Source organism: Siniperca chuatsi, linkage group LG9, assembly GCF_020085105.1.
Source record: "Siniperca chuatsi isolate FFG_IHB_CAS linkage group LG9, ASM2008510v1, whole genome shotgun sequence".
Lineage (NCBI taxonomy): Eukaryota > Metazoa > Chordata > Actinopteri > Centrarchiformes > Sinipercidae > Siniperca > Siniperca chuatsi.
The window spans coordinates 12115404-12136008 of NC_058050.1; the positions used below are offsets into that span (position 1 = coordinate 12115404).

The following is a 20605-nucleotide window of genomic DNA, read 5'->3' on the forward strand; positions in this document are numbered from 1 at the left end:
TTGCTCTGTAGTTAATGCTTATGTCTATATCCCATACATGGCTCCCCTCCCACCCCCCCCTTTTTTTTTTACAGAGTACAATAATGTGACCAAAATAAATGTACACTTTATTTTCTTTGGTGAACATGTTTATAAATCTACAATCCTGCCAATTACCTGCAGAAGATAAGCTAAACAAAAGTTATTACAGCATATGAATTTGAATAAAGGTAAGAAAACACAACTATTTCAACCTTGAAATACAGCATTCAGTCACATGACAAACTTGATCCCAAACTTGCGCTCAGAGAAGCTTCAAGATGCATAACAGCGAGACAGCCTCTGCTAGAGTTTAGTGAAGACTCACATTTTTCTGAAAAGTTCTGTTTTAATCGTTTCTCCACACAGACAGCGAGGGTCAAACGAGCAGAGAATCCCAGTCAAAGTCATCCTGAATCTCCTCACTGTTGCTGTGCAGACTCTTTAATGGAGGACGCTGCCGTGGTGTCATAGACTGAGGCTGCATCCCAGCTGAGACAGAAAGAGAAAGTAGACTAAGTTAGTATACAACTGAGAGGAAGTGAGACAATATTGAAAGGATTTTTTCCATTGAAATTTAAACTTAGAAATTTAAAGGATAGGTTCACTTTTTTTCAAGTCTATCTTACTAAACCGGTCACATGTCCATATGCACATTGAAAGAGTTTTTAGTAGCTGTAATAACTCCTAGACAAAATCCACAGTTATGTGTAAAAATCCATTTAGTTCAGCTAAAGTTAATATAAGGCTTCTGTCTTTGTCCTTCTCCGGACAGAGGTTCCTGCTTAGCTGCGGTGGAGGGATAGCAAGAAAAAGGGAATTTGGTACTAAAAAGGCTAACTTTGGTAGATACCCACCTGATTTGTTTAATTCGGACTACTGAAGCCTCACATTTGCTTCAGCAAAACCTTTGTATACATTTTTGCACCAAAAAAGGACTGTGGCTTTAGTTTCCCATCAAGGGACCAGCAATTCTTTCAGTGTATATCCAGGTATGTGAGTAACATTAGTGCTTTAAAACAGACTTGAATAATTGTGAACCTATGCTTTAAGAGTCTTTCACAAGCCATGCTGGATTCCACTAAGTTGCCATAAAAGTTAAAAAGAAAAATAAACTTTTTGAATATGATGTCCAGGTCTTACCGACTGTGTTTGCAGGTTGTGTCAGATGTGGTCTTTGAAGTCCCTGTCCCTGCATGTGCAGAGCCCTCCGGGGCGGCTGAGCTCCACTGGCAGGAGGAACTATGGGAGAGTAAGGGAGGGGTGAGGGGTGAGTGAGGCTGGCAAGGGTAGGAGGTGGATTGGAGGTGAATGGTGGGACCTGTAAGGAGTGAGGTGCACCAAGGGCTAGTGGGGAGTTATTTCCAGAGGTGATCATGCCTTTCTGAGTGAAGAAGCGGTTCAGAGAGTCACAGAGGGAAGTGAAGAGCGCCGGGTCCAGGGCCCAGTCACAGAGCTCCGCCTGGCGCATGCTCTCCAGCAGGTCTGGTGACAGAAAGTGAGGGCCTTTTAGAACAAAAAGAGTTATCAAGAGAGGCAAAGTAAAGTAAATATGGTATACGGCAATGGTCTCAATAGCCTAATCATCATATTAAAGGGTCAGTTCACCCAATTGGCAAAAAAAAAAACATTTTCTAATTTATTTCTAGTTGTATCTAGCCATGGAGATAGTCCGAGGTAATTAACAAAATACGTTAGTCTGTAATTTGGGTAAAGTGACCCTTTAAACAGGACTCTGGTAAACAGCACAGACCTGGGTGCCCAGAGAGGTCTATGTTTGCCCAGTCTAGATTGCTGGCAATGCGGAAGCTCTCCTTCAGAGAATCTGGGTTACTGAACCAGTCAGGTGGCACCGCTAAAGTGGAAGGGAGTAAGGCAACTTTAGAAAGCACTGATCTTTCCTGTGTTATGTTGTTAGTTTTAATACAACTGAAGCATTTCTGGGGTTGATGAGGTAATGTGAAACTCACTGTATTGTGAAACACGCTCTGTCTCAGGAGGGTGTGTAGCTGGTGGAGGTGGTGCAGGTGCAGGGTGAGGAGACATTGGTAGCAGAGTTGGAGTGTGAAGTGGGGTAGTGTCATTGCTCAGCACACCCAGTGGAGCAACATCCGCTGGAAAGAACAAAAAAGAAGTCATTCATCAAGCCGTTTATGTGTCTAATATACACTTTATAGAGTTATTGGACACAAAACACACCTATACACACATAGTACTTACACTGTGAGCCTCCCCTCTCCCGCATGGTCTTGAAGAGAGACTTGAAAGATGCATACAAGTCTGGTAAATTCATCTCATCGAAGGTGAAACGGAGCGGAGGATCAGTGGAGGAGTTCAATGAGACAACAGGAGGGACAACAGATACAGAAGAGTGAGCGGGTCCTGACACAGTGCAAACAGACACAGGTGCTGAGTTAGGAGTGCAGGAGAAAGTGGAAACCGATACGGGCCCTGAGTTAGCAGGAAAGGACAGAGTAGCATCAGAGAAAGAGGGAGCAGCGGGAGAAGCTGTAGACTTACTGGCAGCAGACAGAGGTGTAGCAGAGGCAGTGGGGATGGGAAACGTGGGGCCAGGTGGATGGGGAGGCGGAAAAGAATTGATGGAGGACATGGGGGCAGCAGGTGGAAGCCCAGCTGAAGGAGAGACAGAGGGATGGGGGACAGGGAGACTGGACACGGGGCTTGGCATGTAGGGTGACGGTTGCTGTGAAGATAAAAGACATTAGAGTAGGTTTAATTAAGAAAAACGCCCAGCAAACCTGGCTTCGATAAAGAGGGAAGGGAGTGGCTCTACCTTGCGTGGGGGAGGAGAGAGGGAGGCAGACTGGGTTGACTGTGGCTGGACGGCTCCCAGGGGCTCTATGTTAAGAAGCTGGTGGTCCGTGTGGGAGGTTGGTTGTGGCTGATGAGGAGAGGGTCCTCTCTCTGCTTGTGTCCCTGGTACTTGAGAAACCTGTAACAGCATAGCGTTACTATTCACAATGGTGGAAAAGGTATTAAAATTCTGTAAGAAACGAAAAGTAGCATTACTCAAGTTTACTCGAGTTTCACATAGCCATGCTATTATATACCTGGTTTTTGATTTCTGCCTCCAATACAATACAAGTGAATGTTGACTAATCCCCAGAAAACGATGTAAACTGTTGTCATTGGAACAATTTCTTCCATAGAAAGTATCAGCTATTCAAATAGTTGACAGCAAGGTCTGCGGATTATCGAGAGCAACGAGGGCATTGTTTCTGGACAGACATGTTGGTGTTGAATTTTAAATGTAAATCTTTTTAATGCTGTGAGCACCACCAATAAAAAAGTTTTTATTTATCTTTTTTTTTTTTGACACAGAAGCCCCAGAGCCACATATATTCTCAAAACCTGGACAAATAAAACCAAAACCAGTCTCTGCATGGCTTTCTTGGGTGAAGTGACCCTTTAAAGTAAACAGATATTGAGGATAAAATGTGTCTCTGAAAACTGGTCCCTTAATCAGTTTAATTTGCCAAGGAACCAATAATCACAGCTGTCAGATTAATGTAGTGCAGTAAAAAGATAAATAGAGGGATAAAATGCCAGAATCACAAACTTGTACTTTATGTGGTTTCTTTATATTTTTGGGTATTTGACATTCTGACAATATAGATTGGATGGTTAACAATTGAATGAGTGAGTGAATAATATTAAACAACATACATCCTGCCTCTCCTCTTCCTCCTCTGGATAGGGACGTTTAGGCGCCCTCACTTGATTCGCCTCTGAAGGTCCATCCATCGTCCAATAGGAACCCTAGAAATACAATACACGTTTCTAGCTTTAGGCTATTTTAAGCAATCATTTCTCCATCTCACATGATGCAAATTCGAACAAAAGCACATACTGTATATGCTCACAACATCATAATATAAAAGGTAATTCACCTTGCCGGGGTCATTTTGTGGCCGAGGTACTTTCCTGAAGCATTTATTAAGGGACAGATTATGCCGAATGGAGTTCTGTTAAGGACACAAAGTTACATAATGAAATAACATGATGCAAATAATATTAAAATGGTTACAAATCACCATACCAACTACTTTAAACATGCTTATACTTTAGTAACAAAGTTATTAGTATTCTAGTACACTGATAGTATGTTGTTGTTCTACATTAAGCTTACTTTCCATCCACGGCCAGCTCGGCTGTAGTAGGGGAAAGTGTCACTGATCCAGGTGTAGATGTCATTCAAACTCAACTTCCTCTCAGGTGCAGCTGCTATTGCCATGGCGATGAGAGTGGCATAGCTGTGAGGGGGTTTCCCTTTGGAGTTAGAAAGGGAGGGGTCCGGCACAGAGGGTAGGAAGTCTCCCCTCTCCCTTCCTCTGTCTTTCTTCTTATCCCTCTCCCCTCCTCCTTCTCCTCCTCCTCCTCCTCTCTCTCTCCCGGAGCGCAGGCTGCTGATTCCCAACTGAGGCAGCCAGTCAATACTGGTGAGGCTGGAGTCCAAGTCAGAGGACATTGTCTCTCTTTTTCTCTGGCCAGGGTCTGAGAGATCAGAAGAGGAAGTACTGGATCAATACATCCTTTTACATTTGTACTTTGGACACTGTAGAGACAAACACTGAGAAATGCTATGGTAGAATCCCCTCTGCCTGTAATGAAACACTGTCAGCCGTTCTGTTCCTGTACTTCCAACCAGCGTCAGTTACAAGCAGTAAATTCACACACAAGACAGGTTGTGCTTCTCTGGAAACTATCCATTCACAAGCAACAACACATTGCATGGACATGACTGAAGTGTGCCAGTTCCACCTACACTTTCTATTTTCTGAGGAAGAGGATTGACTTGCTTACCTCTCTATAGTCACTCGAGGCCCAAGGCCTTAAAAAGTGTTAATATTTGATGTCATCAGCTGTGCACAACTGCTGACAAACTGGAGTCCATCCTTCCCTTCAGATCTTTCTCTTCAGCATGTTGATCTACACGCAGCCTCCAATCACACTTTTACTTTGTGAAAGTTACTTTGTACAAATATACACAAAAACGTATCGGAGAGCTTCCTTTTCCTCTCTCTCTCCCTCTCTCTCTCTCCTTCCCCTCCCTTTCTGGATATACCAGAATTACGTCACTCACCCCTCCCCCTTTGTGACATCACTCTTTGCACCCTGCCTCTGTGAGCTGGTCCCACCTCTTCAGCTTCTCACAGCTTGAAGTAGAAGTTTCTGCAGCTGTGGGCTCATCAGGATATCAATAAAGACGAACAACCTGTAAGTTTCACCTAAAGTCATTTCAGAAACATGAACACAAAAGTACAAGCAGTACAAATTTTAAGTAGAGGCATCACTTTATTAAAGCACTTTATCAGTATGTTGGAAACAGTGAAATTCTGTACAGTATCTATCGAACAGAATGACACATGATGGTCTCCCTACAGACCGCTGAAGAGGGCGAGGAGGCCAGTGTCAGGGGACGGGTGGGCCAAAAGCCTCTGGATCTGTCAATAAAGTTGAAAGAATATAGGTTTGTCACTTTTATTACTTAGGCTGGCTGCATACTTAGAATGAAATCAATTTTGGCATGTTTGCAAGGGCAAGATGGCAGCTTTACGGCAAAAAAAAAGTGACATATGGGTTTGATCACTGCAGTATGAAATCTCACCACACCCTAGTATAAGGTCACCTGTAACTTGTCTTGCGTAAAGATTGTAGGCACTGGCAGTGTATTTTTGGCAGCCCTGAAGCTGCAGTCTGTACACTGGCAATTTATTTGCTGCACTGTTTTTGACTGCAGTCTGCCAAAACGCCAAATTTGTTTCTCCTTTGGAGTATACTGCCAGTCTTATATTTATGACACATCTAAACAAACAAAAGTAATTCAGGAGTGCAACAGAGAGCAGCTATAGTAAGCACCTCCTTGAAGTTGGGGTGTTTAGCGTCTTGAACCAGCTGCAGCAGAACAGCCTCTGTGGTGGTAAGGTAAGCGCCGCTCTGCTTCAGTCGGGACAGAGCAAACAAACGGTCTGTCTGGCTGTGGAGGGAGACAAAAAAGTAGTAACATTTATATAATATACAGTTTCCAGACACACATAGGTACAAAGCTACATTTAATGCAGGTGATAACGAGCTATATAGCAGAAAAACATAGAATACACAGATACCTTCTAGCTGAGACGGCATCAGCCACAATATGAACCTCCATTCCCTTTTCAAGCAGGTCAAATGTTGTACACTGTGAAAAAGACAAGAAGCAGAGGTCCTCATTCATTAACGGAAACCGTGGACGTTCTGTGGTACACATAGTTACATAACATAATTACATTACCTAATAATAGCTTAATAATCATCTGTCACATCATCACCTCCCTCATACTTATTTTATTGGTAATTTTTAACTGCAATAACTAGTATATGCAGCATAAACATAATACAAACACGCATTCGGATGCACTTTAAATTATCTTTGAAATTTTGTTGGAGGCTGTCAGTAATTCTTTAATTTCTGAGGGCCAATGATAAAAGGCATCACTGATTAAAAAAAATTTAAATTATTAATTTTTTTTTTTTTATTAAGAAATCATGCACAAATGCATAAGACACATGCTGATGTGTATGAACATGGTCAGCCTTCTTTTAGAACAGTAGGAAAGCCAACTGGAGAATCAAACCTGCAAATAAATGTGTTTCCTGATTATAACTACACTTTAAATACATTTCATATAAAGTGGGAGCTTCCAATTATCTTTCTGTTGTCTTCTTTGATGCTGAGAAGCATATTATGTCATTTTAAAAGCTAAACAATAATGAAACAATGATGTGATCTTACTGCAATACAGGCGTGTGCCTCTATTCCACACAGTATAGCCTGTTTGGGGTTCCCCAGGGCCTGCAGCTCCTTCTCCACCTCCTCTATCATCATGGTGAATGAAGTTTTAGCATGAGCTGTCAGACCTGCTGCTCCCAGCTCTGGTACTGTGGGACCCAAACCTTTAGGGTACTGCTCTGTCAAAATGGAGGGGATGCCCAGAACACGACTGGCCTGTGAGAAAGGAGAGAGCAGGCAGATTTTATCCGATCTGTTCAAATAATTAACACTTACAAATTAATGTCAGAGGCTGATAAACCGGTATGACTGAGATAGTTGTGTGATGGTGAGTATTTCCAACCTGGAGCAATCTGGCCGCATTGCTGACAATGTTGGTGAACTGGAAGATGTTGGGTCTGAACTTCTCTTGCATGTCACACAGGAAGAGCACTGCATCCTTGGTGGAGAGCCTGCCAACGCTTGCCACTGCAAGAGCAAGGTCACATAAAATATCAAATTTGTGTTCACCATCATTAGAGAGATGCAACGTACAGAGTTGAAGATTATAGGCCACTGACCATAAAAAAATAGCACTGAAGCTTAAAAATAACACTTGGTGGACTCTAGCTTTTAAAACAAAACGTCACAGTATGTTTTTCACATTGGTGCAATTTGTGTTTTCTTAAGGAGGAAATAGGTTCTCTTCCTTGTACGAAATAGTCCATTCATGGTGTTGCATTATCTTGATACCGATGAGGTCAAATAGTATTATAGCTTAACACAAATTAATTGGAGCGATATTTGAACGAACTTAAATATAAGAAACTTACTGTTGTTGCCTGAATGATCCGATTGTGAGGAGGAGGAGTGGGTGACAGGTTCAACAGGACTGTAGATTTCAACTGTCAGGTTAAAGTATTATTTCCCATGTGACGCCTCCTGTGTAATTGGAAACCAATAGAAAATTTACCTATTTTAGTAACAAGTTCAATATTAAACAAAGACGGCATATCACAAGATTAACCAAATAGACATCTAACATCTGAATTCGTTATGAAACAATTACGTTATTAACGAATATATTCCAGTGTCAAAATAATAACTAACCTAGCATGTAGCTAAGAAGACACACAAGTTCAACAGCTTTTTTTGATAAACAGAAGCGCTTTGACCAATAGAATTACGTGTCTTAGAGATTGATGTTTCTTTGAGCCAATAACAGCCAGTGTTTGGGGCGAATCAACTTGCTAGCTCGGGTGGGTGGGAACCATTACTAATCCAAAGTGGTGGTCACTTAAAGATGTCTGACAATGCAGAGTCCCCAACAGAAACGCAAAAAGAGGAGTCACACCCACCGTCAGACGACTCGGCGACAAACGAAGAGAAGAAGAAAAGTAAGAAAACGTAATATATCGAAAATTATGCTCATTTAGCGAATAACAGCCATCTGTTTACGAGGACTGTTGCTTTTGCTATAGGAAACAATTCCGGGTGTATGACGTGTTAGACATTTGACAGATATTGTAGCCAATAGGAAGGCTGTTCTTTTTTGTTTAGCCAATAAACATTTAGCTTTTGACATGTTGTACTGCCGGTTTGGTGGAATGGCTAAAGCTAATGCTAATATTTATAAAGGCAACGTATTTTTTTGCTCTATAGGATACACATTTTTTTCAGAGAGGCTGTTTGTTTCCATAATTTATCAAATATATGTTACGCTAATGCTAGTAGCAACTACACATCGTGTACAATAATTTATTAAGGCTAAGCTAACAAGCTCCGGTTAGCTTAAAACTGTCAAACTGTCAACCCAGTTTATTGTAAATATCTTGTTTCACGTTTTGGGGTTTTAAATAAGTTTGTTCAGGAATTGCAAGAAATACCCTCCTATTACATTTTTATTACCTATGTGAGTTTTGATTTAAGGATGGCTTTCTGTTTCAGAGTTATTTCAGAAAACAATATTGGCGACTTATTGCCAAATAACTTTATTTCATACATGCTAAAGTTGTGCGTGTTATTAACAGTTATTAACTGTTATTAACTCTTAATATTCCTTGGTCTTAAGATTTAAAGTAAAAGTAGTAATATTACAGTAAATAAATGACGCCTGCACATTGACTGTAGCTCATGTCTAGAACATGTCTTGTGGATCACTTGTCTGTAATTCTTCATTTTTGAATTGTTACTGTTTTACTGTAAATGTATTTTATTTTCTCAATGTATGAAATGTGCTGTACAAATAAAGTTGCCTTGCCTTACAGGAGAAGAAGATAAACTCTAGTTTAAATGGCCTTGTATGTTCAGAACAGTCATTTTGTACATGGGGGCACAATTACAGTATGTGGTTTGTGTACAGTGTTCAAAACCTGAGCCACAACTTGAACATGAGAACTGAGCAGTATAGGTTAGGAAATGTAGGTTTTTAATAATCAATTTAATTCCTGAGAATGCAAAGGGTATGCCTTTCACAGCCTATTTTTATTCATTCACATTTTATAAAATCATAAAAATAAAGAGAAAAAGTGGATCTAATAACCTTAGTGTGTAAAATGTTTGGGTTTCAGAAACCTTCATTTTAAAACTGTAACATAAAACATGGTAAAAATAATTACTGCACACAGTAATACAACCAAGTTTTCAGTCACTAAACACTCATCAGGGCAAATGTTTGACAACAGTGAATCTCAAAGCTTATAATTACAACAAATAAAAGGCTTTTCATGTAAGTACACATGGGGAATGCAGTTCACAATTATACCAACATCTAATTGTATAGGATGTTCCACAGATACAACAAAGAGAATAAATCAATACAGAAAGCAATCATGATTTTAAGATAATTGAAATACATATCAGAAGTGATTCAAGGGAAGGAAAATATGCACAAAAAGAATTGTAGGCTATAACAACAAATTTTGCAAAAGCCGGGATGCTGAAAATGTTCACAGTCTGTATTGCACTGACTCATTATAAAGGCATGTAATTCTGCAGTATTCCCTCTAATTTAGTGGAAGCATGACATCATAGTTTTTATTTTTGCGCTGTGGTAAAGTGGTTATGCGTCAGTGGATTCACTTCTCCAGTAAAAGTATATTTCATGTTTATATTTGCTTGGCACAGTCTGTGTAGCAACAACAGCAGCACTTCAACTTTTTATTTTCTCTATTTTTATAGTTGATGTGTTGCTGAAGGCAGTGGGAGACACTCCTATAATGAAAACAAAGAAGTGGGCAGTAGACAGGGGGAGGACGGTACAGTCCCTGTCTCAGTTCATCTCTCGCTTCCTCAAGCTTGAGGGCAGTGAACAACTGGTAAGGATGAAGTTTGTCCAGTGGCTTGTTCTTTTCCCAAAATGATGTCTTGGACAGACACTTAGAAAACATGATTCAGGTCTTTCAATTCTTTACATATAACTGCATCTGTATCTGTTTTTTTGTTTTGTTTTGTTTTTTTCAGTTCATTTATGTTAACCAGTCTTTTGCCCCCTCACCGGATCAAGACGTCGGGATCCTCTTTGATGTGAGTACATATAAACATCTGTTTTAATGCCCTGTGACTATAGTGTGTTGTGTACTTATAGTTCATCTTCCTTAAAGGGACAGTTCACCCCAAAATAACCAGGTCATGATTTCTGGAAAGAGACGTTGCTGTTGAGTTTTTCAAATGTATTTTTTTGGCACTTTGAGCACCACATGCCGAGTGCCATCTAGTTCCATTATATTAAAAAAATGCAGACATCTCTACGGCCGATATCTCCAAAATTCAGCAACTCACACCAAAACAATCGAGATGGATAAATAGCTCTACAGGTAAGAGGAAACATATGTATTTTTTTATTTTGGGGTGAACTGTCCCTTTAACCTAAAGCAGATAAAACAAAATTTAGCAATGATGATTTCAAAGAAAAACAAACAGCAGCAGATAAACACTAGTCACATTTGTCTTCTTTCATTTTTGACCTTGGGAACAGTATGTGTAACAAATTAATCTCAACTCCAAAATCCACTTACTAGCTTTTTCTGAGCTGTCAACTGGGGCTGAACGATATGCAAAAAAAAATCATATTGCGATTATTTTGACAGAGATTGCGATTGTGATATGAGTCTTGATTTTAGTGGGAATGGTCATTTTTGCATTTCATTTTCACTGAAAAAATATAAAAATGATGATGTGATTTTTGGTGGGGGCTCAAACAAATATGTTCCCTGTCTGGAGAATATGATTTGTAGGTTGGGGCATCTCTGTAGCACCACAATGCTTCATTTATAATGATATGTTGTGACACATTTTACCTTTTGTATCAAAAAAATGCAGCTCCTGCGATTTGGATATTGCACTTGGCCATATTGCAATTTTCGATAATATTTCAATTAATTGTTCAGCCCTACTATCAACCACATCGTCAACAATCAGATGTTTGACTTCCAGTTCCTGTCTCTGATAAAGACCATGAGTTGCGGTTGAAAGCTCAGAAAAAGCTAGTAACTGGACCTTACACACAAACTTAAACATTGTCTCCAAATAAATTTGCAACCCACGTACACACAAAAGATGAGTTTATTAATGTTTGTTAGACTACTTGCCAATAACATAACTTTAAGCCATGTTTTGTTTTATTTATTCAGTAAGTGAAGCAAATGTGCTAAGCCTTATCAGTGATTACAGATGAGAACATTTCAAGAATATTAAGTCTGTTCACCTTTTAAGTCAAATTGTCTGCGATATATATATATATATATATATATAAACAATTGGTAAGAAGGTAATAAATATTATCTCTTCCCTTTTATAGGAGACATAAAGTATATACCGTACATGCTCTAACAGATAAACTTCAGCCCAGTCAGGCTTCAGCTGAAGTGATATTTATAACCCTTAACCAGAGAATAACTAAATATCTTTACCATATTGGCTCTTGGCCTTTAATGAAATATTAGAATAGTAGCCTATGCAATTGGCAAGCCTGTGGGGCCCAGTCCATTGAAGTGAAAGGGTCATGTGAAGCTTTGACCAGCAGAGGGGGCAATAAGAGGGATGCCCCATGTTAAACATGCCAAAGTCCTTGGTTACTGATTAATGTCTTGATAAGTGATAGCAAAGTCCAGAATTCACAGTGGACATTTGATCATCCCACCACTCTCACTGCTCAGCAGGTCAACATCAAATGAAATTGTCATTCTTACTATTTTATTTAACATTTACCTTTTATGTCTTTTTTTTCTCTCTCTTTGTCTCTTTTTCAGTCGTTTGGCAGCGATGGCAAGCTGGTTCTATATTACTGTAAATCTCAAGCCTGGGGTTAAACTGCTTTCTTCAACTCCATTACGGATCTCCCCCTTTTCTTAAATACATCCTCCAAACATGCACACAATGATGTTTTTGCTTTTTTGCCATTTGTTTTCTTTCAGTTTTTCTGTACATACATATTGTAAATAAATTATTATGACTATGTAAAGCTCTTTCCACTTTTTTAAGGTATCACATCAGCACCCAAAAATAAACCCTTAACTTAGTGGGCACAGGATTTGGCTTTGCACAGCATTGGTGCTGATTCGGGGGAGGAAAATCCCATTTGTATAGATAAATTGGCTCAGTTTTTTCCATCCACTTATATGTAATAATAATATAATAATATGTCATAACTGAATATCTAGTAAAAGTCAAATTGGTGAGGAGCTTAGACTGGTGGTAAAGGTTTTGGGAGATTGAGAAGGAACCACCTCTAAAAAGGGACAGACATAGGAAGAGAGGGGGCACTACAGTAACAGATGGACTTAGAGGGATTACATGATTCAGGATGGGTTTGTGAAATAAATTCCCAAGAAAGACAGAAAAGAGAGTAGAGTGGTGTGGAGACAGACACTCAGTCGCTCCATCAATCTTGCATCTCCGTCCGACTATTGGCCGGGAAGATTAACGGGGGGAGTGCAGCTGGAGAGGTAAGGGTCACTGATGCTCATCCTGGAGGAGGAATACTGGTGACAGACGCAGAGGGAAAAGACGAAGAGGGTGGTGACACAGAGCATCCGTTCAAGATGGAGCAACTAAAATCAACCTCTTAAGGAGCTTTTTGATTAAGGATAACCAAGGATTGTAGATTTAGAGGATTGCAAGAGGTGACAACTAAAAGTGTTGTTTTACTGTGGTAGTTACCTCATGTTTGATCTGAAGCACTACAAGCGACAAGAAGAAGGTCTTTGGTAGGTACTTGTCACTGATTATTTTAAACAGTAGAGCTGAATGATTAGTCGATTGATTGAAATTAATCAGCAACTATTTTGATAATACAGTAATTGTTTCAGTCATTTTTTTTGTACAAGAAAAAGAATGAGAATTTGATGCTTTGTCATTTATGATAGTAAACTGAATAGCTTTGGTTTTTGGACTGATCAGATAAAACAAGTTATGACAACAACCTTAGGCTCTGGAAAATTATAATGGGCATTTTCACTGTTTTACGACATAAACTAAACAATTAATCTAGAAGACAGTCGACTTACAGCCTTAAAAAAACTGAGATATATATTGCTTTTCTTATTTCTGGTTTATTAATAATACAGCTTTTAGATATTTTGCTAATCAGACAAAGTTAAGACAGACAAAGCCGCCAGTGCACCTGAAAAACAACCGTGTTTATCACAGAATTTTGTTTCTGGCGAACAAAGAATTTCCAGTTTTCTTAAATTAACAAAATGTTATATTGGTCTTCATGCTAGATGTTGGTAATTCTAGCATACTCTATTGATTAGCCTGCATCCAACAGGTTCAGGCTGTAAACTTTTGCAAACTTATACTGGTCACATTGTACTGTATGTTCAATATGTTATCACTGATAACAAAGTCGAGGCTGAAAAGTAATGTTATTAATAGAGAAGAAATTGTCTTGATATTGGAGGCTATAATGGTGATAATATCAGGGGATATACAGAGTTCAGGTCTTTTGAAAACCATGGACACATATAGTTGTCTTTAACATTTCAGAAATCACACAAACCAGGCATTTGGGCTGGGCTTATTCTTTGGACATTGTATATCTTGCACAGATTGTACTAATAATTTTACAGATACAGTATAAAAACTATGTACAGAAATAATAGATTAAAAAGAAAATACATTTCAAAATGTTTGACCCTGGGAGCCACAATGATCTCATTCAGGGCATCCATTAGGTTGTATGCATTTCAGTTTTTCCAAAGTTTTTACCTAATGTATATTTTTTAGCATTATTCAAATACCAGAAACCAACATGGGTCAGTTCCCATGTAGATTAGGGACTGTGCTAAATTCAATTGTTTTAACTAATGTTCTGTTGTATTTCAGAGGCTGTGGGCTGATATTGTGGGAGGCATTGCATGAGAAAGACAGAGTCAGCAGACATGGTCAGAATGCACTTCACACTAAAACACACCTAACACAAACAGATTAAAGCAGATTATGAAGGATTACTAGCAAAAATTTCATTTAGATCTGTGGTTTATCCATAATTTCATCAAAAAAGTAATCTCTTGTTTTTGCTCCCCTCTTGTCTTCTGCATAGAGTCCAGCAGTGGAATGAGTGTCAGGGTCAGGCCTGAGTGTGTTAATCAGGAAGCAGGGAGATATTAGCCTGACTCACAGGATTACTTATTCCTCCATAACCCCTCTTTACAAACACAGGTGGAGGACTTATGTGACCTCAGGTAGTTTTATGACTCAAGGGCCATTCAACAAAGTTAGATGTCACCATATGGACACCCTGGTTTTAGCCTTTATGTGTCCCATTCAACCATTTAATTTCTCTGTCTTACCAGGCGATGAATTGCGTTTAAGGATGTGCTCTATCTCTTTAGATATACAACTCTTAATGATAAATTCTAGTATTTTTAAATGACCTTATGCTTTCTCGGTTTAGTCACACTGATCTAAGTGCACACAAGGGGGTCTACAGGTGCTGAGGTCAGGGGATGTATGGCCACATCAGTCACCACAGGGATCAATAGGAGGATATCACATTAAAGCTGTCTGGCCAGCATACTGTTGTGTCCTTGCATCCCACTGTTCTCTCCCAGTGTGAACCATCGTCTACCTAAATCCCCTCTTGTTCATTTTTTTGGTTACATCCTTTTTTGTCCTTTCCCACATGTATCAACTTCAGAGCATCTTATCCCACTCCCTCCCCTCTCGCTCTCTCCATTTTCCTCTCTTTTAATCACGCTGGCTTTACAGTATTCGCTCTTCTATCTGTACTATTACATCACGTTTATCTTTGCTTTCCATTTAAACCTGGCAGCTCATCACCTCTTAAAACCACCCCAAAGCATCTGTCCTACCCTCCCGGCTCCATCTGTGACTGCAGTCATACCCTCTGTCCCATTTGTCCTTTTCCCACGTGCAGTATCCCTCCCTCCCCCTCTCTTTGGCCTCCACCCTGCCTCCCTCTTCTGTGTGGCCATGCTGGAGCGTATGTCCCGTCGCTCTCGCTCCCTGCTCTCCCTGACCTTGACCACTCTGGCTCTGGCCCTCTCCATCCTGGCTCTTTGCACCTCTTACTGGTGCGAGGGCACTCACAAGGTGGTCAAGCCCCTCTGCCTGTCGCCTGTCAAAATGAAGAACTGTGGTCAGAACAACAGCGAGCCTTACACCACAGGTACTGAGATGTTCCATTGTCTTTCACCTCAAAAGGTGTTTTGTGCAGCTGTATTGTTTCTCTTTATTGTTTATTTTAAGTATACTGTTACTTAGATTGCTCTTTTACTGTTATTGGCCGTTGGTTCAAATTTGTGTAAATATTGTGTATTTAATATCCACTTTTTGAAGTGCACCTTCCCATTTATGCAAACAGCTCCCTCCTGATTTGTGTCTCAACAGAGCCTTTTAATGAAGATGCTTAGACAAAAACACTTTAAAGATACACAAAGTTTAGCATCTCCTAAACAGCCAGGTTGCATTGATTTTTGAGGAGGAACTCTACTAACAAAGGTTAAAAAAGTTTACTTATTTTTCTACTTCTAGCTAACAAGCAAGGAACAAGTAAATGTTGCAATTGTATGCAAATAACAACAGATATGTTAATAGCAGTGATGCAAGTATTCAGATCCTTTATTTAAGTAAAAGTAGTGATACGACAGTGTAAAAATACTCAATTTCAAGTAAAAGTCCTGCATTCAAATTAGTATTAGTATTTACTGATACATTAACATGTACGCAGCATTTTAATGTTGTAGCTGGTTGAGATGGAGCTAATTTTAACTATTTAACTTATGCTTAGGCATCATATTTTATAAGCTGATCATATGATTTTGTATGCAAAATATTAATCTGAAGTAACCAGTAAGTATAGCTGTCAAATAAATTAAGTGGAATAAAAAGTATAACATTTTTCTCTGAAATGTAGTGAAGTAGAAGTATAAAGTTGCATAAAATGATACTCAAGTAGTACAAGTACATCAACTTTTTCTTAAGTACAATACTTCCACACTGGTGAATAGGAGTATTTCAGAATATCAAGCTTTGAGCTGGCATAAAGCAAAAGAAGACAATGCTAAGTTTCCCTCCTGTCAGCTAAGAGCAAGTGGATAAAGCCACAGTGAGCACATATACAGACAGTAACTATAAAAAGTTTCCTGGTGACTAATCCTGATATCTGTTGCGCCACGTTCCTGAGCATGTCACAGTTTGTTGTAAATAGCTAGAACTCGTGGATTCATCCCATCTGACGTCAACCGTCATGATGTTTTCTTGGAATTAGACTTTTGCAATAGTAGGGCATAATTTGAATGTTGAACCATTGTTACTGACCAGGTTCCACCCATCATAGCCAGGTACCTTTTTTTCAGACAGATACTCTCAGCAGGATAATGCATCATTGTTTTAAGATGCTTTAAGAAACATGACTTTGTATCATTTATATACTTCTAAAAAATCTGCACGATCACCATAATTTGACAAAATAATCCTAACTCAAGGTCTACATACGAGTTTTTTCTTTCAACTGCCTCTCACAGACTCCACCAGCAGACTCACAAAGCAGATCAAGTGCAGAGTTTGCTCACTGACTCTGGGAGACTTAGAGATCTTTATAATGGTAAAGGCTAGTAAGCACTGACTAGGTGTAAATAAAGTGGATAATAAGTGTCTATACATAGTATGCTGTGCCACATATTTATTTGAGTGTCTGTGCATATGGTCTATTGGCCTTGACTGTTGAACCTGATTACATGATCTTTGCACTGTGTCACTGCATAACAACCAATACCTTGAACTAATCTGACTGGATTAACTGACAGGCTTCTCCCCATGATAGAAACTGATTTTCCTTGGGTTTGATGTTTTTTAATCTCTTCCTGCCCATACCTTAGTCCCACAGAGAATTTAATTATGGTTTAGTATTAATCTGTGAGGTGTGAAGGTAGCTCCCAAAGGTTTATTCATCCGTGGAGGAGAGGTTTGCACTGCCTGCTGCCTGGTCTTTAATTTCTCAACATATATAAACTTAATCCACACTGAGATTAACAGCTTTTACTGCATAAAGGAATCAACTTCCATTACATGTACTTTGTGTACTTGTACAGAAAGATCTACCTTTACAGTGGGGGATTTAACTCTCCCTTATGTTTCTAGACCAGATTTGCAAACACACACGTGGGATGACAAGGTGCTGGCTGACAAGCCTGTATGTGACTGCAAAACACAGAGGCATGTTACTTATAAGGCAGTGGTGTGATTAACAGACTTGCAGGTGACTTGCCATCTCTCATTCTAAATACTCTTTTTTTTTAATTTCCAATTGGACCTTCTATAATTCTTCATCAACACACACCTGAATGTAAAGTGTGTGTTTGTCATTTAATTGTCCTCACTGACTTTTTGGTGCATATATTTTATGACAATGGAAAATATTCAGTCAAATAACCTATTAGATATTTGAGAGGCATGAGTGCATTTGCAGTATGCACTTCTGTGTTTGTTTGTTTTGTTTGTTCTGCTCACATTTGTGTTTTTTGATTTTCGTTGCTGGTACCTCACAGGAAGAAAGACCAGTGTGTGTTCAATGTTTGTGTGATATTGCTCTTGTGTATGTGCGTTTCCTCCTACGTTCTAAAGAAATGCAAGTCTGGATTGGTTTGGAGAACATAGATTAACCACAGATGTGTGTGAGTATGAATGCGTTGGTGTCTCTATGTCTAATGAGCTGTGAGAAATGGTCCACTCAGTGCATTTTTGGTTCTGCTCCTGCCACCAATTCCATTATTCATATCAGGAATAATCAGGTACAAAAATGTACCTAAAATGCTCTTCTCAGTGTCTTTCTCTTGTGCTGTCACACAGAGAGTCCCACTCAGAACCCCTTCAACCGCACACTGTCTCCAGCCAGGAGGGACGAGCTGGCCAAGATCAGACAGAGGCAGCTGGCCAATGCGGTTCACTACATCTGGGAGACAGGAGAAGACAAGTTTGCTTTTAGATACTTCCACACCGGTTTCTGGGAAAGCTGTGAGAAACACAGCGATGGTGAGACCACAAAGTGTCCAATTACACATAAACTAACACACTTGCACCCAGTCACAGTATTAGTTGTACTGTTGTATTTACAAGCATCTTAAGGGTTTTTTCAGTCTCAACTCTCCACAAAATCTTTTCATTTGAACTCAAAGAACAATGTCTTCTATCTTTATTTTGTTCATATCTTTATTGGCAGGGGAGAAATGTCGAAGTTTTATAGAGTTAACACCTGGAGAAACACAAGGTGAGTTGTGTCAGTTGTGTCATCAGTCCTGTGCCGAAATGTAAAAACCGTGAAATTAGACCCTAAATATTTTTTCTATATGGATGCATGTGTCAATTGTGTATGTATTTTCAAATGTTGCAGGTGTGCTCTGGCTGTCAGTTATTTCAGAGTTTACATACATTGGCCTGCTGGGGATGGGCTTCTTACTGATGTGGCTGGAAGTCTTGTGCTCCCATAAAGAGATGCACTCGCTAAAAATCAATGCCTATGCAGCAATCTGTACTGTGTTATCAGGTGAGGCTATCCTTCAATTTTACATGATTTTATAACCACCTCCTCCATATATCATTTTCTATTTGCATGGTCATCGTTGTTTTCTAGACTTAATTATCAGAATTGTTCTGTCTGTCTGGTTTTTGTTTGTTTCATCCCACATGTAGGTCTTCTTGGGATGGTGGCCCATATGATGTACACCACAGTATTTCAGATGACAGTCATTGTGGGCCCCAAAGACTGGAGGCCTCAGTCCTGGGACTACGGCTGGTCATTTGCGTAGGTGGCTGCTCTTTAGAGACAGCATACATACCTGTATTATTCAAGCATGTACATAAAATACTTGTTATTTACAGGCTACGTTGATATGTTTCTCCTCTCTCTTTAACTATTCTAAACCTCGTCTACTCCCAGTCTTGCCTGGGTGTCCTTCAGTTGCTGTATGGGGGCCGCTGTGGTCACACTCAACTCCTACACAAAGACCATCATCGAGCTCCGTCGCAAACAGAGGCTCCGTTTGGAGGAAGCAAGAGCCGCCACTCATGCTCCTTCCTATGACGAGGTCGTTCCAGGTGGCGGGCTCTACTCTGTCAGCGGCCTATTGCAGTGTCCAGACGGCATGATTGACATAGCGTGGGCCCCAAATGGCAGTGTGGTTGGGGTAGGAAATGGGGATGTACCGACATTGGTTTTAGTAGGAGGCTGTGGGCCAGAGGGGTGTGAAGACTGTGAGAGAGAGATGGATGAGATGGAGGATGCCATGGACCGAGTTGATTCACCTTGTTAGGGGATCATTTACATCCATCAACTAAAAGGGCTGAAAAACTGACAGAGGAAGGACACCTTCACCGTGCTGGAGAAGGATCAATGTGAGCAAACTTTGACTTTCAATGAAGTTGGGACATACTCATTGCGCTTGAAGGCCAGTGAAATCAATACATATCAAAATGTAAAGACTGCAGTCTATGCATAGGTCACACTGACATGCAAGACAGCATGTTTTCTGGGTATTTCTCAGTGCCTCATGGTAGGAAAGTCTCTATATGTAAAAGCATATAAATGTTTATATTATTTTATTGTTTATATATTAACATGCAATGCATCAGGACAACATGATCATGTCATTGCATAGATGGGATGGATGCTTCTTCTCCTGTTGATACCTAAACAGAACAACCTGTCCTTTAGAGTAAATATACAATATATTCTCATTTATCTGTGGGACATTCAATATGTTTCATGTTTTTTCAAGCTCTTCTCTCTCTTGTGACAAACCTTTGACAGATACAGCATTTTGATGCAATGCATGTATACCAGAAGCTACAAACAAACACAGTCTCTCTGCAGATGCACAGACAAACCCATACGAAAGACACATAGAGATAGAAAGATTACAGAGATTTTGAAAAGTCTGCTCTCTGATGTTGAACAGAAGATTATGTGTAAACCAGTAATCCTGAGTTGGATGGAAAGTGAGGAGAGATGGAAGGCATGTGAAAGGATGGAGAGGGGTGGAGGGGGGAGCGGGTTGGGGGGTGGGGGGGGGTGCAGAATGAAAGTTGGAAAGAAACGCAGGCATGCACACCCACAGACTGCACACACACACACTTCTGCACCATGAAAACATCACACATTCAGGGAAATAATTGTTTCAAAATGGATATTACATTCTGGCATTTACTGTGTTTAACGTACAACAACTTCTAAAGCTAAATAAATGTACCTACATTTACCTTAAATGTCTGTAGGTTATATATATTATATATATAATCCTGGATTTATTGTCTGGAATAAATACAGTTGAAAACTTAAGAGCTAAAGCACCATTTTTG

General features: G+C 39.7%; 4 protein-coding genes across 16 annotated transcripts; 2 read left to right on the forward strand and 2 right to left on the reverse strand.

Moving 5' to 3' along the window:
• Positions 1-86: 86 nt before the first annotated feature.
• On the reverse strand, positions 87-5285 carry foxj2 (forkhead box J2). Of its 9 annotated transcripts, none has more exons than XM_044208936.1 (11): positions 5123-5285; positions 4169-4533; positions 3930-4004; positions 3706-3798; positions 2813-2971; positions 2539-2722; positions 2239-2400; positions 1989-2132; positions 1772-1873; positions 1162-1524; positions 87-510 (listed from the first exon to the last, which is right to left on the reverse strand). In XM_044208936.1, exons 1-11 carry the CDS (start codon positions 5139-5141, stop codon positions 398-400), a joined length of 1779 nt encoding a protein of 592 aa, XP_044064871.1. In that variant the 5' UTR covers positions 5142-5285; the 3' UTR covers positions 87-397. The 9 variants fall into 9 exon arrangements, with proteins under 9 accessions (XP_044064871.1, XP_044064873.1, XP_044064872.1 ...); XM_044208938.1 differs by having other exon boundaries at positions 1162-1260; positions 1399-1503; positions 2239-2722; XM_044208937.1 differs by having other exon boundaries at positions 1162-1260; positions 1399-1524; positions 2239-2722.
• A 29-nt stretch (positions 5286-5314) lies between these two features.
• isoc2 (isochorismatase domain containing 2) lies at positions 5315-8864 on the reverse strand. Of its 2 annotated transcripts, none has more exons than XM_044209141.1 (7): positions 8146-8864; positions 7621-7729; positions 7152-7276; positions 6812-7024; positions 6147-6217; positions 5899-6016; positions 5315-5483 (listed from the first exon to the last, which is right to left on the reverse strand). In XM_044209141.1, coding segments are annotated over exons 2-7 (594 nt in total). In that variant the 5' UTR covers positions 7622-7729; positions 8146-8864; the 3' UTR covers positions 5315-5417. The 2 variants fall into 2 exon arrangements, with proteins under 2 accessions (XP_044065076.1, XP_044065075.1); XM_044209140.1 differs by lacking the exon at positions 8146-8864 and adding an exon at positions 7898-8034.
• atg12 (ATG12 autophagy related 12 homolog (S. cerevisiae)) lies at positions 8020-12248 on the forward strand. 2 transcript variants are annotated; one of them, XM_044209155.1, is made up of 4 exons: positions 8020-8194; positions 9968-10104; positions 10250-10312; positions 12037-12248. In XM_044209155.1, exons 1-4 carry the CDS (start codon positions 8101-8103, stop codon positions 12094-12096), a joined length of 354 nt encoding a protein of 117 aa, XP_044065090.1. In that variant the 5' UTR covers positions 8020-8100; the 3' UTR covers positions 12097-12248. The 2 variants fall into 2 exon arrangements, with proteins under 2 accessions (XP_044065090.1, XP_044065089.1); XM_044209154.1 differs by having other exon boundaries at positions 8028-8184.
• A 302-nt stretch (positions 12249-12550) lies between these two features.
• si:ch211-149k23.9 (germ cell-specific gene 1-like protein) lies at positions 12551-20585 on the forward strand. 3 transcript variants are annotated; one of them, XM_044209060.1, is made up of 8 exons: positions 12551-12997; positions 14114-14172; positions 14331-15419; positions 18101-18283; positions 18471-18518; positions 18642-18794; positions 18941-19052; positions 19188-20585. In XM_044209060.1, exons 3-8 carry the CDS (start codon positions 15224-15226, stop codon positions 19558-19560), a joined length of 1065 nt encoding a protein of 354 aa, XP_044064995.1. In that variant the 5' UTR covers positions 12551-12997; positions 14114-14172; positions 14331-15223; the 3' UTR covers positions 19561-20585. The 3 variants fall into 3 exon arrangements, with proteins under 3 accessions (XP_044064995.1, XP_044064994.1, XP_044064996.1); XM_044209059.1 differs by having other exon boundaries at positions 12551-12993; XM_044209061.1 differs by having other exon boundaries at positions 12551-12732; positions 14114-15419.
• The last annotated feature ends 20 nt before the right edge of the window (positions 20586-20605 follow it).

Coding starts and splice junctions, on each gene's coding strand:
- foxj2 (XM_044208933.1), bottom strand. Junction 2,972..3,705: donor AGGAAGAGGAGAGGCAGGAT/GTATGTTGTTTA, acceptor ATGCTGTTACAG/GTTTCTCAAGTACCAGGGAC. Junction 2,723..2,812: donor TCTCTCCTCCCCCACGCAAG/GTAGAGCCACTC, acceptor TTATCTTCACAG/CAACCGTCACCCTACATGCC.
- isoc2 (XM_044209141.1), bottom strand. Junction 7,025..7,151: donor ATGCGGCCAGATTGCTCCAG/GTTGGAAATACT, acceptor CCTTTCTCACAG/GCCAGTCGTGTTCTGGGCAT. Junction 5,484..5,898: donor AACACCCCAACTTCAAGGAG/GTGCTTACTATA, acceptor CTTTATTGACAG/ATCCAGAGGCTTTTGGCCCA.
- atg12 (XM_044209155.1), top strand. CDS start 8,101: ATGCAGAGTCCCCAACAGAAACGCAAAAAGAGGAGTCACACCCACCGT. Junction 8,195..9,967: donor AAGAAGAAAAGTAAGAAAAC/GTAATATATCGA, acceptor CTATTTTTATAG/TTGATGTGTTGCTGAAGGCA. Junction 10,313..12,036: donor ACGTCGGGATCCTCTTTGAT/GTGAGTACATAT, acceptor TCTCTTTTTCAG/TCGTTTGGCAGCGATGGCAA.
- si:ch211-149k23.9 (XM_044209060.1), top strand. CDS start 15,224: ATGCTGGAGCGTATGTCCCGTCGCTCTCGCTCCCTGCTCTCCCTGACC. Junction 18,284..18,470: donor CTGTGAGAAACACAGCGATG/GTGAGACCACAA, acceptor CTTTATTGGCAG/GGGAGAAATGTCGAAGTTTT. Junction 18,519..18,641: donor AACACCTGGAGAAACACAAG/GTGAGTTGTGTC, acceptor CAAATGTTGCAG/GTGTGCTCTGGCTGTCAGTT.